General features: G+C 38.1%; 1 protein-coding gene and 2 long non-coding RNA genes across 3 annotated transcripts in view; 1 reads left to right on the forward strand and 2 right to left on the reverse strand.

The window, feature by feature from the left end:
* Positions 1 to 18,445, reverse strand: part of LOC145445481 (uncharacterized) — a 97,444-nt gene that overhangs the window by 76,505 nt on the left and 2,494 nt on the right. The window lies entirely within an intron of this gene.
* The window catches only part of LOC145445470 (uncharacterized), a 153,681-nt gene that overhangs the window by 7,098 nt on the left and 128,138 nt on the right, over positions 1 to 18,445 (forward strand). The window lies entirely within an intron of this gene.
* On the reverse strand, positions 8,977 to 13,635 carry LOC145445562 (alpha-N-acetylgalactosamine-specific lectin-like). The gene is made up of 3 exons (XM_080323749.1): positions 13,341 to 13,635; positions 12,471 to 12,655; positions 8,977 to 9,348 (listed from the first exon to the last, which is right to left on the reverse strand). The coding sequence occupies exons 1-3, from the start codon at positions 13,590 to 13,592 to the stop codon at positions 9,072 to 9,074; spliced, it is 714 nt and encodes a 237-aa protein (XP_080179875.1). The 5' UTR covers positions 13,593 to 13,635; the 3' UTR covers positions 8,977 to 9,071.

Here is an 18,445-nt window from a genome sequence, read left to right on the forward strand (position 1 = left end):
GTAGAACATTATGGCAATGCACCATGCTAAATTTCATCACACATCTAATGATGGAACACCTTTAAAACTAACGCAGTCGAATACCGACTTTTACGCATATCTGTTTTGCGTGAACATAGCATATACCTATACATAGTCAATTTTAATAGCAGAATTACCGTGTTAAACATTGAATTCCCACCTTGAAAGTTGGTACGCGGTTATAGGAGATTATAACAATGCACCATACCAAATCCCATCACACATTTCATGATGGAACAACTTTAAAACTAACGCGGCTCTACATCGACTTTTTGCGTACATCTGTTTTGTGGGAGCGTATAGCACGTAGCCTACCCATACATAGCCAACTTTAATAACGGAATTACCATGCTTAACATTGAATCCCAACTCGAAACTTGATACGTAGTTATAGGACATTATGGCAATTCACCATGCTAAATTTCATCACACATCTAATGATGGAACACCTTTGAAACTATCGCAGTCGAATACCAACTTTTACGCATATCTGTTTTTCGTGAACATAGCATATACCCATACATAGTCAATTTTAATAACAGAATTAGCATGCTAAACATTAAATTCTCACCTTGAACGTTGATACGCGGTTGTAGGACATAATAACAATGCACCATACCAAATTTCGTCAGACATTTCATGATGTAACACCTTTAAAACTAACGCAGTTCTATACCAACTTCGCGTGAATCTGTTTGCGGGAGCGTAGCACGTACCTATGCGTGATCAACTTTAGTGATGGAATTACATATGTAATTAAGTTTCAACACTTTTACAATGATTCGTCTTGCTTCCTATAACATCCCACTCGAGAAAATGCGTCGTATGATATAGATGAAACTAGCACAACTCATCAAGACCGCTGAAAACAGTACATTTCAACATTTAGTAGCAGTAAATTTCTAGTAAAGTACAAGACGTGATGATTTCCGAGTGAGTTAAAAAGTAAGTATTGCAGGTATAGTTTACCTGAAAACCGAATACTCTGAAATAGAAGTAGATGCAGTGTAAATAGTTAATCACTTGATTAAGTTTAGTGCAAGCAGATAAAACCTATACTTGAGTAGTACAAAATGCACGAGTACTTCGCTATCGCCTCCCTCCACGTAATAAGTGTCTACGGTTTAAGACTGCTTTTACCGATACTCGTCGGTTTCAGTTTTAGATAGAATTCGGAAACCAAATAATTTCATAAACATAAGCTAATTTAATGAATTTACTCGAATGTACTATGCCGCGCTGATAAGATTAATTATAATATACTTATCATGTTACAGCGATTTTTCTAGCGTAGAAAATCTTTAAAATGTAGTAAGCAGGCCAAATGAAGATATTCGTTGAGCTGAATAAACATAAAAAATACTCTAGACTACTTTATCGGTACTTTACAGTTACAGTTTTAGATAAAATTTGTCCCTTTCACCTATAATTACAACTCCTCGCTATCTAAACATGTTTAGACTATATTATTTGCGATGATACGAACCCGTGAAGTACTCAAGTTGCTTTTCGTAGGATATAGATGAAACTGACAACACTCACCAAGACCAGTGATCCACTGAAAAAAGTAAATTGTAGCAGTAAAGTCCCACTAAAGTACAAGAAGTAATGATTTCCCAGTTAGTTAAAAAGTAAGTATTGAGGTATAGTTTGGTCGAAAAAGCGAAAAACTCTGAAATAGAAGTAGATGCAGTGTAAATAGGTAATCACTTCATTAAGTATAGCGTAAGCAGGCCAAACCTATACTTAAGTACTGCAAATGTACAAGTACTTCGCTATGTTCTCCTTCCACGTAAAAAGTGACTAGGTTTTAGAGTACTTTATCGGTACTCGACAGTTTCAGTGTTAGATAAAATTTGGTAAGACTTTAAATTTTAAAGTAGTTTGAGCTTACGTTTGTATCACCTTGACAAGTAACATTATCAGACATGAAAATGATACTATCACCGAATATAGAAGTTAACACGCGTCAATGTGTTTCGGAATTCACGAGAAATTGCTTACTAAGAGAAGTATATTGTTGTATACACAATAGTGGAGAGAATATTTAAAATGTAGTAAGCAGGCCGATGGGTATTCGTTTAGTTGTATAGGCATAAAAAATATTCCTGCGCGCGTCTTAGTATTAGGTGGTAGGGTTAGGAAGTGTTTTGTTTAAGAGCGCGCGGGAATGTTTTTTATGCCTATACAACTAAACGAATACCCATCGGCCTGCTTACTACATTTTAAATATTCTCTCCACTATTGTGTATACAACAATATACTTCTCTTAGTAAGCAATTTCTCGTGAATTCCGAAACACATTGACGCGTGTTAACTTCTATATTCGGTGATAGTATCATTTTCATGTCTGATAATGTTACTTGTCAAGGTGATACAAACGTAAGCTCAAACTACTTTAAAATTTAAAGTCTTACCAAATTTTATCTAACACTGAAACTGTCGAGTACCGATAAAGTACTCTAAAACCTAGTCACTTTTTACGTGGAAGGAGAACATAGCGAAGTACTTGTACATTTGCAGTACTTAAGTATAGGTTTGGCCTGCTTACGCTATACTTAATGAAGTGATTACCTATTTACACTGCATCTACTTCTATTTCAGAGTTTTTCGCTTTTTCGACCAAACTATACCTCAATACTTACTTTTTAACTAACTGGGAAATCATTACTTCTTGTACTTTAGTGGGACTTTACTGCTACAATTTACTTTTTTCAGTGGATCACTGGTCTTGGTGAGTGTTGTCAGTTTCATCTATATCCTACGAAAAGCAACTTGAGTACTTCACGGGTTCGTATCATCGCAAATAATATAGTCTAAACATGTTTAGATAGCGAGGAGTTGTAATTATAGGTGAAAGGGACAAATTTTATCTAAAACTGTAACTGTAAAGTACCGATAAAGTAGTCTAGAGTATTTTTTATGTTTATTCAGCTCAACGAATATCTTCATTTGGCCTGCTTACTACATTTTAAAGATTTTCTACGCTAGAAAAATCGCTGTAACATGATAAGTATATTATAATTAATCTTATCAGCGCGGCATAGTACATTCGAGTAAATTCATTAAATTAGCTTATGTTTATGAAATTATTTGGTTTCCGAATTCTATCTAAAACTGAAACCGACGAGTATCGGTAAAAGCAGTCTTAAACCGTAGACACTTATTACGTGGAGGGAGGCGATAGCGAAGTACTCGTGCATTTTGTACTACTCAAGTATAGGTTTTATCTGCTTGCACTAAACTTAATCAAGTGATTAACTATTTACACTGCATCTACTTCTATTTCAGAGTATTCGGTTTTCAGGTAAACTATACCTGCAATACTTACTTTTTAACTCACTCGGAAATCATCACGTCTTGTACTTTACTAGAAATTTACTGCTACTAAATGTTGAAATGTACTGTTTTCAGCGGTCTTGATGAGTTGTGCTAGTTTCATCTATATCATACGACGCATTTTCTCGAGTGGGATGTTATAGGAAGCAAGACGAATCATTGTAAAAGTGTTGAAACTTAATTACATATGTAATTCCATCACTAAAGTTGATCACGCATAGGTACGTGCTACGCTCCCGCAAACAGATTCACGCGAAGTTGGTATAGAACTGCGTTAGTTTTAAAGGTGTTACATCATGAAATGTCTGACGAAATTTGGTATGGTGCATTGTTATTATGTCCTACAACCGCGTATCAACGTTCAAGGTGAGAATTTAATGTTTAGCATGCTAATTCTGTTATTAAAATTGACTATGTATGGGTATATGCTATGTTCACGAAAAACAGATATGCGTAAAAGTTGGTATTCGACTGCGATAGTTTCAAAGGTGTTCCATCATTAGATGTGTGATGAAATTTAGCATGGTGAATTGCCATAATGTCCTATAACTACGTATCAAGTTTCGAGTTGGGATTCAATGTTAAGCATGGTAATTCCGTTATTAAAGTTGGCTATGTATGGGTAGGCTACGTGCTATACGCTCCCACAAAACAGATGTACGCAAAAAGTCGATGTAGAGCCGCGTTAGTTTTAAAGTTGTTCCATCATGAAATGTGTGATGGGATTTGGTATGGTGCATTGTTATAATCTCCTATAACCGCGTACCAACTTTCAAGGTGGGAATTCAATGTTTAACACGGTAATTCTGCTATTAAAATTGACTATGTATAGGTATATGCTATGTTCACGCAAAACAGATATGCGTAAAAGTCGGTATTCGACTGCGTTAGTTTTAAAGGTGTTCCATCATTAGATGTGTGATGAAATTTAGCATGGTGCATTGCCATAATGTTCTACAACTACGTATCAAGTTTCGAGTTGGGATTCAATGTTAAGCATGGTAATTCCGTTGTTAAAGTTAACTATGTATAGGTACGTGCTATACGCCCCCACGCAAAACAGATGCACGCAAAAACCGAATTTTTCGATTAGTTTGTATTCCGTATTTTATTTAAAACTAAAACTGTTAAGTACTACTTGAGGTGTTATAAAATGTGAAAAAGTGCAAATAGCGGAGACGTTTGGAGACTGCGTTTAGGACAGTTCGATGTCGCTCGAATATTTCATCCCCAACTCGACGTAAGGTTCTCTCTGCTTTCGTATTTACCTTAACGCATGAGCCGTCGAGTTCGTACATGATAAAATTCCTGGTCAAGGAATATGCTTAGAATATAATTTCATCCGTTTCTTCAGTGATCGAAGGTGATACTCTTGATAATTCCATGCTTTGAGGAGAATAGCAAGTCAGAGCTTATTTCGAGATCTTAGCTACTTTAAAAATGAGGATCCTAGGATTTGCATAACTTTCATCTATATCGTACGATGCGTTTACGCGGTCCAGAATGACTTATGGCGATGAAAAATAGCAAAAATGCTCTATTAAGCATTGAGCACGGTTCAAGAACTATGATATTCCTGTACTTGCACAAGTTACAAACGCGCTATCGTAAATTAGTATATATTACTAAAATACGAACTCGGACGAAATCATGAATGCGTAGGACTTACTTTAAACATATATTGTGTACAAACAACTTTTTACAAGAACTATAAAATTCACCGGCATCGCGACATCTTTCAAAAACAAAACCATGATCAATGGCTATTTTTCATTGACATAAGTCATTCTGGAACGCGAAAACGCATTGTAAAATATAGATGAAACTCAAGCAAATTCTAGGATCCTCATTTTCAAAGTAGCTTAGATCTCGAAATAAGCTTTGAATTCAGGGGGCGCGATTTCGATTACTCGAAACTTGTTGCTTGTACGATTTATCGCGGGTGCGTTAAGGGTTAGGAACGTTTTTTAATGTAGTTACACATTCTAGTTGTTTTGATGTAAGGAAAAAACTCATTCGATAACTCGATACAACTAGTTAACACGCGTTGATGGAACTTTCCTCATTTGTATGCATAGCCTAGGCGTAATTGTTTTTCGTTTCTATCTACTTTAAAAAGACTCGGTGTAGAAGTTTCGAAACTTGCATGAATTACAAGCTACATAATACAACTAGTTAACACGCGTTGATGTAACTTCCCTCATCTGTATGCATAGCCTACGCGAAATTGGTTACCGAATTTTTCGATTAGTTTATATTCCGAGTTTTATTTAAAACTGAAACCGTTAAGTATTACTAAAAGTGTTATAAAATGTGAATAAGTGTACAAGTAGAATTATTATTATGTCATAAATAAGTAGTTTACAAGTTCATACGATTTTTCTTGTTGCGTTCCGAGATAAAATGTAATTTTTCGCTCTTTTTTATTTTTTATTAAAATTAATATTCATTTTACAAAAAACGTCGACTTTTGAAAATGGAAAATGCGTGAGCTCGACTAACTTTTTACGTAGTTCGAAATCGCTACTTCTATGCATTAATTCAAAGTGTTTGTCAGTCATCGTAACACCACTCATATTGCGCGCTATCTATTTATTTCACAGATAACGAATTACTCCTGCTTTTATCAGAGGATACTTTTCTAGGATTTGCCTACTAACAGTACTTAGTTTAGATTAATAAAAGTATAGTGATTGAAAATAGATCACTGGATTATAGTTTACAGAAAACTCCACAATTCTATGTGACGTCCTTGCATACCAACAACCTTCGAACTATTCGCCGCCTCATAAACACTTGAGTAGGCCTACATCTGATGCGTGAGGGGAAAACATAGTTAAATTTTCATATGCATTTAGTTTCCAACTCTGAAAGCAAGCTTAGTCTATGATCATTCGCGTACCATTAGTATTCATTTTACAAAAACGTCGTGTAAAGGTAAAATACTTGTTCATTTCGGAGTACTCAAGTATCAGTTTTGTCAGCTTATTGTATGCTCAGTATATTATACGTCACAAATTGTGGAACATTTATGTGGGTGCTCCAGGTGCTCCAGGTGCTCTTCATTGAGTGTTCGTGGTGGGTGATAAGTTTAATTTGCAAAATTAGCGTGTTCAAATCAGGCCTGTCGCCAACATAGTGATGTCGCATCAGCCCTAAATACACATAATAGAATATAAAGAAAAAGTATCATCTAACGTATAATGAATGTTATCTATTTCTCGGAAGCAAGTTATTATCAAAACATAGTGATCAAAATTATCGCAGATCAATACCGATTTGCGTAAATTCCGTTATGCGTCTGACTACGTTACTAGGGATTATGTAGTTAGTTAAGGAATTAGGAGTCCTATATTCCCAATCGGTATGGAACAACATCAAAATCATCACAAAGCAATATCGACTTTTGCGTGAATTCTGCTATGCGTTTTACTACGGTAGTATGCGCAGCTGCTTACAGGTGTCCAGACGTGGACTTTCTACTATATTCGCTCCTAACATTATAGCAGCACCCGACGCAGCTTACATTATTACGTTATAAGACGTCGGCGGCGTTTCACTGTCGGTTTATTCACCCTTATTCTAGTGACATGAAAAGGACTGAACCGTATGAAATGTGGTCACTACAAGAATCGAGCGAAAGCGCTGTTTCAATCCGTCTTGCATCGGTCACGATTAGTTTTACTTTTCAACTAACTTGGTGTCTGTCGTTATATTCATTAGACTCGCTTTCATGCGGCTAATTTGGCACTATCATTATAACGTCGGGGATCGCGTACCTGCGGCGAGGGTGTTCGTTCTTTATATTTTGTGAAGTAGAGAGTAGTTTAAGGTTATGTTTGTCTAACCTTGACGAGTGCTATTGTCACACTCGATCACCATATTTAAATCATGGACATCTCAATGATGTTGACTAAATTTACGGCTTCAGAACGTGCTAATTAGACCTAATCGTTATAACGCTGGGGTTCGCGTACAGGCATCGAAAGTGTTTGTATAAATAAAGCCCTGCGAATCGCACGCCTGCGGCTATAGCTCGTTCGATTATTTACACCTTGGGATTCGCGTATATGCTACTAAGCTGTTACGACTTTAGAAAATTCTACAAGACTATTCGGAACGCGCACATGCGAGTGATTTGTTTAGCAGCTTATGGACTTGTAAAATCGGCATAATCTCAGTAGTTAGATGCTTGCTACAACTCGCAATTTATCACCTTTATGTCATGAGTAAAGCTAGAATTCATAGACCAACATCGATCTCAAATCTTAAGTGCATACCGGCGTGGAGTAATTATAACCAAATTTGGTGCAAATCTATACGGAAATGTAGCGTAACTTGCTCTCAACTTGCTATCGCAGCGCTCAAAATCGCATTTTATATTAAGTAATTAGTGGTGATGTGTAGAATTTTGATATTAATAATATTATCTGGAGAATATAGCCTTGCATAGACATCATAGTTTTCGCATTTATGTATAATCTGAATAGGAATTCAAATACATAGTCCTAAATACACAGAATACAATATCTGTCGATTCTAGCCAAGGTACGTTTTGACGCGGCAATCATAAGTCCTAAAATGTGGAAACTGCAGAAACCGTAACTTATACACATAAAATCAAGTTTAAAAAATATGGACGGATGATATTAGTCCTAAATACACATAATACAATATCCGAGAAAAGTATCAAGATGCGGCAATCAATGCAGCGATGATATAGCAATGGATGGATGATGTGGCACTATAGGCTTGGCGCTTGATGATGTGGCACAGATGACGTAGCAGATGAATGTACCCTTAGGGTATGAAAATGGGCGTGGCAATTAGGATGACGTGGCGCTCTCTGATTGGCCTGCAACAAACGATACCAACTACACTACTTGAGCCTATAATATTATACGTTCCATCTTCGATGATTAGGCAACATACATTGCTGACGACATATGATATAAAGAAACTCGGATATCATTGGTGCATCAAGGCTGTTTAAATGGATGATTTCATCCAAAATAATTACACTAAATACGCCGCAACATTTCCACATGTCAAAAATAGTATATCATTTGAGAGAGAGAGAGAGAGAGATGATATTCTTTTTCGCCTGTACCATCGAGATGCTTTGACGACGGAGTTGCGATACGGCCCCATGAGGTCATCTAGTCTGCGCCCCCGTTTTTTTTCTCCTCCATGCTATCCGTAATTGCTGAGCGCCTAGCAGGATAGCTGCGGATACCAATTTTCGAGTCTTTGGTATGACCCGGTCGGGGATCGAACCCACGACCTACCGCTCGAGAAGCCGGACGCATAACCATTACACTATGGAAAAAGTATCAAATATGGTATGGAAGAAGGTTGCTATGGTATGGAAAATTGTCAAGTATGGTATGGAACGATTGGGCGGGTATGCGCCATGCGGGAGTATGGAAAATTCCCGTTCCATACCATACCATACCATGCCCTGGTTGCAGCTGTGAATTATACCGCAACGCTATCTCGTCACGATAATTCTAATTTTATTCTACTCTCGAAAAGCTAAAATAATTAATTAAGTAGTTCAACTCAGCTTGCAAACGCGACGAAAAGAAGCCCTGATATCTTGACGCACAATTTCGGTTATTCATTGGAACAAAATCGTTTTTTTTTTAAACTTGTAAGTCGTGAAATCAATCCGGAAATGTCGATTGCCGTATGGAAACGCTAATTTCGAATCAAAAGTCATTCAAGTCGATTTCGCAGATATACGACTGTCCTTCTGTGCAAGGCTGGTCATTCATCCGTAACACGTTTTCTGTGCTATCAACAAGTTGACCGCAATCTTCATCCTTTCCTTGGTAGGAATTGGGCTCGTTGGTGTTCCATTCGGTCGTCTCTTCGTCAATAACTCCGCCATCGGCCCACACCCAGCTGCCTTCAGTATCAATGTCATCATATCCGATCCATGGGTTTCTCGGGTAGGCCCCAATATACTTGGAGGTGATTATGTACCTGGAAGTGTGTAATGTAAATATGAGACTTGCACAAGTCCCCTAGGTTGGTGTCAACCCCGGTGGAGAACTGCTGGTATATAAAGACAAACCGGCGACGGCAGCTGTGGCATTGACGTTGATAAATAGAATATTAACTTTCTTGTTGTATCGCTATCACAGACCTACATTCGCAATGTGAACTTCACATACATGTGAGATGCTCATTGTTCACGCTAAGAGGTATATAGAAACTCATTCAACATTTTCAAATTTACACGACGTTTTAGTTTGACAAGGTGGTATTCACGGCGAGTTTGTTCCAGACATGGGGTAATCGCGATTAGTAATCGTAATCGATTACGACGATTACAGCATTTTCAAGTAATCGTAATCGCAATCGATTACATTCGAAAAAAATCCAAAGTAATCGTAATCGTAATCGACTACTTCACATATCTAATCGATTTTTTGGTGAATGAACGATTACTTTTTATTTGTACAGGGAATATGACATAACCGAACATTCGTGAACAAGGAAGAGATATTAGACCAGGTTATTGATAGCGCAAACGGTTGATTTTCAAACGCCACTGCTCATTGTTACGTCAGAAGTATTAGCTTTGCTCGTCCTTGCGTAAGAAGTATCCACACGTAGTAAATATATTCGATGTACATTGTTGTGTGATTGTTAGAACAGAGTAAGCCATGCTATATGTCAGGTTATCAATACACTCCAGACGCCACTACCTCGCAGCAAGAAAATAATCACCACTCTGCCTAGTTTCAAATAGTAACTTATGTATTTATGTTTGCTTATGCTTAGTTAAACGCAGTTTGACCGTTGCTGCTTGGCGAGCAGTAGGCTCATCTATGTAGTATACGTATGTATTGTGTACACCGGACACAAAGATTTGAAATTTTGTACTCGTCAAATAAAACATTACGATGGTTAAAATCAACAGCTGCTGATATATATCATACCCGATTTTCCCTCTAATTTTGAAAAGTCTGCGCACACTTACCAACTCACTGCACAGACCCTTGAACAACAGTGCGTTACGACTAAAAAAAAGGTCATCACTTCGGATTTTTTGTGCGCAACTTAGATTTTCTGTGCGCAGAGACCGTGTCAGCAATGCGCATTTGCGCACGTGCGCAGCTTAGAGGGAACACTGATCATAACCGAGTCGTTCTTTGGCGTTTCTCGTAACCGTAGCTTGTAGTATCTGTATTAAGTGAAAGGCAGAATTTTAAGCTTTCGTTATCTTATTCTCATATGACTCTACTTGAAACGGGCGCCAATCGTTATTTCACAATTCTTCACTCGACATTTATACGTGTCGCCACAGCCAACCGCTTCTACACCATGTTAGCGTGTGCTGTAGGTACAATCAGGACCATAACAGCAATTCGTCCCCCACTCCAAACGTTGGTATTGGTAGGGTTGTAACCAAGTCACAATGTTCCGAGTCACAAGTCAATCTCACTTTTATAGTTCAGACTCGAGTCAAGTTGAGGCATTTTCAATTCACCCCCGAGTCAAGTCCGAGTCCACGTCAGCTAGTATAGGGTCGAGTCCGAGTCATAGTGTTTGATTCGAGTACGAGTCCAAGTCGTTATGTTCACAGATCAGTTTTCAGATCAATCCGGTTCAAGCCACTTTTTTCAACTCTGCTCGAGTGATATAGAATGGCTCGTATTCATAATATAGTAATTTTCATCAGTTTTCACAGTTTTCGGCCCTATTTCCAAGTATCAGGACTGATAGACGAAATACAAATAATGTGGTAAATTCACTATTCTTCGAAGTTACATGGAATGTCTGTCATGGCCGTTATAGTCTCAAGTCATATGACTTGGTTCGAGTCATGCAAATGACTCGAGTACAAGTCGAGTCAATACAAAAATTGACTCGAGTCGAGTCAATTTACGCATTTGAAGACATGACTCGAGTCAAGTCTAGTCACCGAAAAATCGCAACTCGAGTCGAGTCATGACTCGAGTCATTACAACCCTGGGTATTGGGACCCCATAGGGTGGTCATTTTTCAAGTTGATGACTGAATTTCGTCAATAATATTGATATAATTGCATTATATTGCTATTCATCCAGATTTACCGGTAGAGCTGGGGCACGTAATTCAAAATTATAGTATCTGGTATGTTGTTATAATTACTTTATTGTATGTTGTTAATTCGTGAACTAACGTCGTTTATATAATCCAAAGATAGTGTAGTCTCCCAAACGTAGCAGACTAAAGGAAAACTTTCGTGAGACGCACGCACAAATTGTCACGTCTTCATTCCTCTGTGAGTGCCCCGGGTGGCATTTGCATTGTTGGGGCTCTGATTGGAAGGACCGGACTATTCGTTACGCCCACAGAGCGCGGTTACTGACAATAGACACTTACCCATGGCGCACTTTGTGGAGTTGCATGTTGGCCGAAATTGCATACGTCTTTTGGTGTGTCGTGGCGGGGTAATGACCACCACCGAAATGCCCATTCATATGAATTATGCATGCTCTTTTTATTGAGGGGGAGAGGTATGTATTTCAAAATCAAGCTATTTAGAGACATTAAATCCAGAAGCTCCAAGAAAATTTTCAAGTTAATTAACTGTCTTGAAAATATTCTATGATAATTTATGTTGATTTACGAAATACTTTTGAGTCCCCTTATAGCTCGCTCCTGGTCCTATTGGGGAGTTTGGGTTGTGGCAGTTACGGACCTGGCAAGAATGCAAATCGTTGGGTGCGACGAATACTACTGTATAGAGTTGGGCAATAGGTGCATTATGACGTAACAAGTAAATAACGTATGATTTATAAGGAAAGTTGTTATTTCATTAAATCTTTTCATTGTAAGCCTTATTATATTGTATTCCAATATCTCTTCTGAAATTAGTTCTAGGAGCAAAACAAATGTAATCGTGAGTAATCGTGATTACTTTTGAAATGTAATCGTAATCGTAATCGACTACTTCCTGATTTTGCTGTAATCGTAATCGTAATCGTAATCGCGGGATTCACAAGTAATCGTAATCGCAATCGATTACATTCGTGAAGTAATCACCCCATGTCTGGTTTGTTCTACCGAGCATTACAAAAAGCACATCGGGGAATCTCAAGCCCGGTTCTCACCTGACAGTTTCAGGATGTCTCAAGATCCCCGCAGCGAGTCTTCCACCAAATTCCTCGCACCGACTCCTTGCGGTTTTGTAGTCCACGAACCCGTCAAAGTTTTTGAAAAGCAAGTTTCTTGACTCCTTCCAGCCATTGTACATGTAAACTTGTTTCGTGACCATTTGTCTGACTTGAACGCCGGCCTAAAATATGATTGATATTTTAATCGGTTCTTGTAATGACGAATATTTTTTGGTTAACGCTTGCCATGGGTAATCGTCAGCGACTGCGGTAGAGAATTGAAAAAGACATTGTATATGTATATATCTATGGCGTGTTATATTATACTGAGGCTATAGCACTATAGGAAGAGTTTACATATGATCAGAATTAGCTAGGCCTAGGCCCTAGGGTCGTTTTGACTAAAGTCATGGCTAGACTAGACATGTTCTCGAGTCATTGCGCATGACTCGACCAAGTGACTTCGAATTATAGTAAAGTTACCACCTTATTGTTATTTCGTCTATCAGTACTGGTAATTGAAAAATATGGCTAGAAACTGGCCAGAGTGAAGAAATTATAGTATATTATGAATGTAAGGCATTCGATATCACCCAAGCAAAGTTGTAAAAAGATGGTTGGACATGACTCGAAACTGAACAGTGAACAATGACTTGGACTCGGACTCGACGCTCTGCTTCCCGACTTCGACTCGGACATGACCCGCCGTTTAATTGAAAATGACTCGCCTTGACTCGAGTCAAAACCATAAAACTGAGATTGAATTGTGACTCGGAACCTTGTGACTTGGTTACAACCCTGGTATCGGAAGGTGTTCCTCTATCGCGACTTCTCGAAATTAAAACAAAACAGAAATCGAGCACTTACGAATAATTCGAAATTGTTCTCCATCGCTGCCATTCTGTTGTCGAGCTGCCGCAATTTCTCTGCGTGGGCTGTCGACCTCTCGTCGTTACAATTGATCGCAAAGTCTTCTTGTCCGACCAGGGAGGACAGCATAGTTCCTGGAGCTGCGCTGCATCGCATACCGTCCTCCGTACTGTTATTGACGGGTGAACCAGTAGCACCCGTCAACAATGGGTAGCTTGAGATCAGCCCCAAAACCAATAAGTTGAGCATGTTGATTTTCTGGCGAAGATATCAGGATAATTATAGAACTGTAATGCAAGACAAGAATGATTTCTAGTGGTGCTGTTGTTTTAATTCGGGGGCATACATAGGGTAGTTTCGTGCCGGGCCTATACGGTTTTGTGTCTATAAGACCAACACATTTGCTCTATTGCACATTTGTACAACAATAGATCAGTATTTCTTGAATCGTTTGGTATGGAGATACAAGCACAATACAACTGTTATTGAGGTATCATTCCTTTGCGTTTGTGTGCATTACATAGAAACACGGCATACAGTATTTCTTGAATCGTTTCATATCGAAATACTGTACAATACAACTAATCTGAAGATATAATTATTGTGCATTCTATGCGATCAGCGACAGTTACTGCAGTATATCGCAGCTGCTTCATTTATTTCGCAACAGTACAGTATTTTTAATGCGTTGTTTGTCTTTACGCATGCCCAATTGGCCATGGACGAATGCTGAATTCAGACGAAGATGTTTCGCGGCCTAATTCGGCCAAAATTGAGCGGAACCAAAGTGTCAGAATTAAACAAAGTCGACTGTATATTTATTTCCATCGATGCAGTGGCTGAATAATGCTATATTATAATGCAAAGATGAAAGTAATTGTGTCAAAATCCTTCAAGGATTGAATATTCATTTTTAAGGCTTACCCTAAATGCCTACGAGCACTTTTATAGCTTTAGCGCAAATGGCGCCGATGATGATGGGAGGGCTGAGGAACCTGGATAAACTTAGAGCACATAAGCTCGGATTTTAGAGTTTACTTTGGTCGGAATCGATCCCGCTACACACACCAATGCATGCCACCTTGAAAAGAAACGTTAAATAGACTATCATTCGCATCACTTCTGATTTACATCGAGTCACTTCCTAGGTACGACTCGTTTAGACAAGCATACAGACCCATCGGTTTATATACATATCTGCGTTGATAGTCGGTGAAGATATCAGCTGCCCGAGGCGCTCAATGATGCCAATTCCGCAAAAATCATGCTGTCGATGAATCATCGTTTCTTCGTACTTCGAAGTTGTTGTCGTTCCGCCTGAGGTGGTCAAATTTTGTCGGGTTTTCGCCTTTAAAAAATGTTTTTTTTTTTTAATATGCCACATTTGTGAAAATATTATGGAAAAAACATGTAGTATTAGCATACGGAAGATTTGCACCTAATACACTCGTCGTATATACGTTGTGGGCTGGCTGGAACTGTCTAACCCTCGTCGTCGGTTGACCAGTTTATAGCAAGTTTTCAACATGTGGGATGGTACGCACTTGTGCGAATGAGAAATTTGCAATGCGAATGACGAAGGTGCGGTGCGAATGATGCGAATGAAAATCCGGATGAGTGTGGATGAAAATCGTAAATAATTATTAATTTCTCTGACGTGGAATAATTCAAATGAACCTAATAGGAAATTCAAGGACAGTGTCTCCCTAACTTTTGTATTTGCGACGCAATTGCAAAATCTTGTTGGACTTATGACGCACCACTAACTGTAGCTTTTACAATAACTTTGTCTCTCACCAGCCGCAGTGAATTAATATTTGTGCACTGTAATTATTACGTAATCAAAAGCCTGGTTCGAAAGCGGATGTAGTGGCATACAGTGTATCAGCACGTCTGAGCCGGCGGCACGCTGGAATAATTACGTTAAATTGACTTTCTGCTTTCTTTCGCTGAACAATCACCATATTTTCATAATAACTAGAGTGATTTATTTTTGACATGTCAAAAAAAGTCAAAATTAGGTCAAAATTGTAGCGTTGGGTCAAAAAATGTCAAAATTGTTTACGAAGTTCATTTGTATCGTAGATTTTGCACTGTCGGTGAACTTATCATTTGACATTTTACAGCTTGTAGCCTACTTTATAGGCCTACCGTTGTAGACGGCCCATTGTCTGCTCATTATGAATCATAAACATTCAAATGAAACAAACAGGTTGACATGGTGCTATGCTCAACGTACCGCAATATCCCAACTGAAGCAAGACTGCGTGGGCATAGAATGGTTCTTATATCAAGAAGCGCATGATGAAAAATTGTGATGCAGACACCATTGCCCGAATGAAGCAACATGGTTTGTCACCAGCAGTTAACGCACAACGTCAGTGTTGTCAGTCAACCAGAGTTGGATCAATTACATTATTTTCAGTTCAATTACATTACAATTACAATTACTTTCATGAATGTTTCAATTACATTACAATTACAATTACTCCAAGCTAAAAATATCAAATTACAATTACAATTACAATTACTCCTTGCATGCTTCAATTACATTACAATTACAATTACAATTACTCCTTGCATGCTTCAATTACATTGCAATTACAATTACAATTGCTGCTGTTGAACATATAATTTAATAATCATAAATTCAACCGTGCTCCTTGACAACCGTAGCGTCGTATTTAACAACAATTCAAGTCTAGTTCAGATTGTGTAGTAATAAATGCGTTCATGTGCGTACAAGTACATAGTATGCTATGTGAGATGTCATTGTGGCGTAATATAAGCGTGTTTTGAATGCTCGGTAATTATGGCTCACGTAATTGGAAATGTAAAATGTTATTTACCTAATCTCCTATGGGTTAGGATTAAGGATAGGGTGCAGTATGTCGTTGAAAAAGTATTATAATATATGCACGTGTTGGATTTGCGTCTATAGTATATAATTAAAGTAATAATATTATTTTTATCGAGGGACGTAGGAATTAGGATGAGGAGTGAAAACAAAACCGTGCTTTGTCAGATAAGACGTTATATAATATCCAGTGGTCTGGTTAGTTAGCCAGACGAAATAACGATGCAGCATCGTGATCTGAAATCGTATGGTAGATTGCCAACCCACTGATAGATGCGCAAGATGTGAGTCACGGATGAATGCAACTACAAACATACTGCAGAGCCGGCTAAAAGCAGCAAACTTTGTAGTCCTAGAGCTGGCGATCCATGCGTCCAAATTTGATGCATCTGGTATTTATCGTAAGCTATTGATGTACTAATTCCGAAAATACAAAATGAAATCTCGTCAGGGCAATGTAACTGCCCCAAAATAGCCGTTTAAGGCCGACTGTTCTGAAAAGTGAGAGCGCTGCAGCAGCATGACCACAACAATTACCAATTACGACCAGCGATTGTTCAGAACAATGCCGATTCCCAGACTTTCACGACTATATTGGGATGGTACCATTGCCTGGAAATATACTTTTATTGCGGAATCAGTGCGACACTAGCTTTCGATTAGGACCATACATATCAAATTTCGACGCTTGGATCGCCAGCTATGGGAATATCAATTCTGCTGCTTTTAGCCGGCTCAGCAGTTCGCTTCTCGGCGTATTCAATCGTGAGTCACGTGTTGCGAATCCATCCGTTGGTTAGTAATCTAAAAATTGTATACAATGGCAGCCGAGGCCAGCATAGCGGTAAAAATTAAAAAAAACTTCGCCCGCAAGGGCGCAGTCAAGGGCTTCCGCGAATGGATCCACCAAATTCCTTCTCGACATTTAAAGAGGATGCATTATAAGTCAATTGTTTTATGTTGTGCTTGTCAGGTCATAATAGCAATTTAATGTAATTGAAATTGTAATTGAGCAAAATTTTTGTCAAATTACAATTACAATTACAATTACACAAAATAAAAATGCTTCAATTACAATTACATTACAATTACATTGAAAAATGTAATTAATTACATTCAATTACAATTACAAATTACAATTGATCCAACTCTGCAGTCAACTACTGCTGCTGTTGAACGTTCTTTCTCCATTCTTGACAAGCTACTTAATAAGGACAGACACTTTCTGCCCAATAATGTAGGAAAGTATCTTTCGTTGTTCTACAGATTTCGTTAAAATAAAGTTTTTTCATGTAAACATTTGTCAGTTTTTGAGGCAAAAAACTTTTTTCCAAGCCAAACTACTTCGTAAAGACAGACAGTTCGAACCAGAAATGAAGATAATTAGTACAATTCTAACATTATGTCGGAAAACACCAAATTTGCATATACGTTAGGTCAAATTTGGTCAAAATTCTGATTTTTAAGGTCAAAAAATGTCAAAATTTTGATTTTTTTAGGTCAAAATCTTCCAAAATCTTCTTGAACAAAACCGAACGACACGACTTATTTGGCCAAGTAGGGTTTAGTGCACTGCAGTTGAAATCAAAACGAATGAAAAGAGTTGTCTTCTTAATGAGACACTTGTGATGGCTATAGTAGCCCATTCGTTGCCCTAAAAAAAATTTTGTTAAGCATTTTCATCTTCTTTTTGTATAACAATTTTCGTTTGGTTTGTACGAATGAAATTTATTTCGCAAAAAAGTGCGGATGGTGATCAGAAAGGTTGAAATGCACTGGGCTTGGGCATCATTGGTCACAGCTAGAGTTGCATTTGAAACAAACGGTGTTTTATATAACCCTTCGTTTCAGGGAGCGAAAACAGACGAAGGGGATAATGGCGCGTTAAAACGGCTATATTGGAGTCAAGTCGGAGAGATGACCCTTTTTTTAGTCAACTCACGAAAATTTAGCTGTGAAAGTGTAATTTCGAGGTCGAGCCGAAAAGTTGAACTTTTTCTTTTCTTATTTTTTAGTCAACTCGCCCGTGATTACAGTTTGTATGCTCATTTTTCGATTCCCAATATTTTTTTTGGGGTGGGGAGGGGGAAATGACCGGCGATGAGTCGAAAAGGGTTGAGAACCACTGTTTTAAACAAATGCCTCTAAAAATATGTTTTTATTCAAACGTTGAAATTATGCCATATTTGTGAAAAATATTATCGAAAAAACGTATAGTTTCAGCCTACGGACGATTTGCACCCGT

The sequence above is a fragment of the Botryllus schlosseri genome, chromosome 8, assembly GCF_051294905.1.
Source record: "Botryllus schlosseri isolate E-star chromosome 8, Bs_hap1, whole genome shotgun sequence".
Classification (NCBI taxonomy): Eukaryota; Metazoa; Chordata; class Ascidiacea; order Stolidobranchia; family Styelidae; genus Botryllus; species Botryllus schlosseri.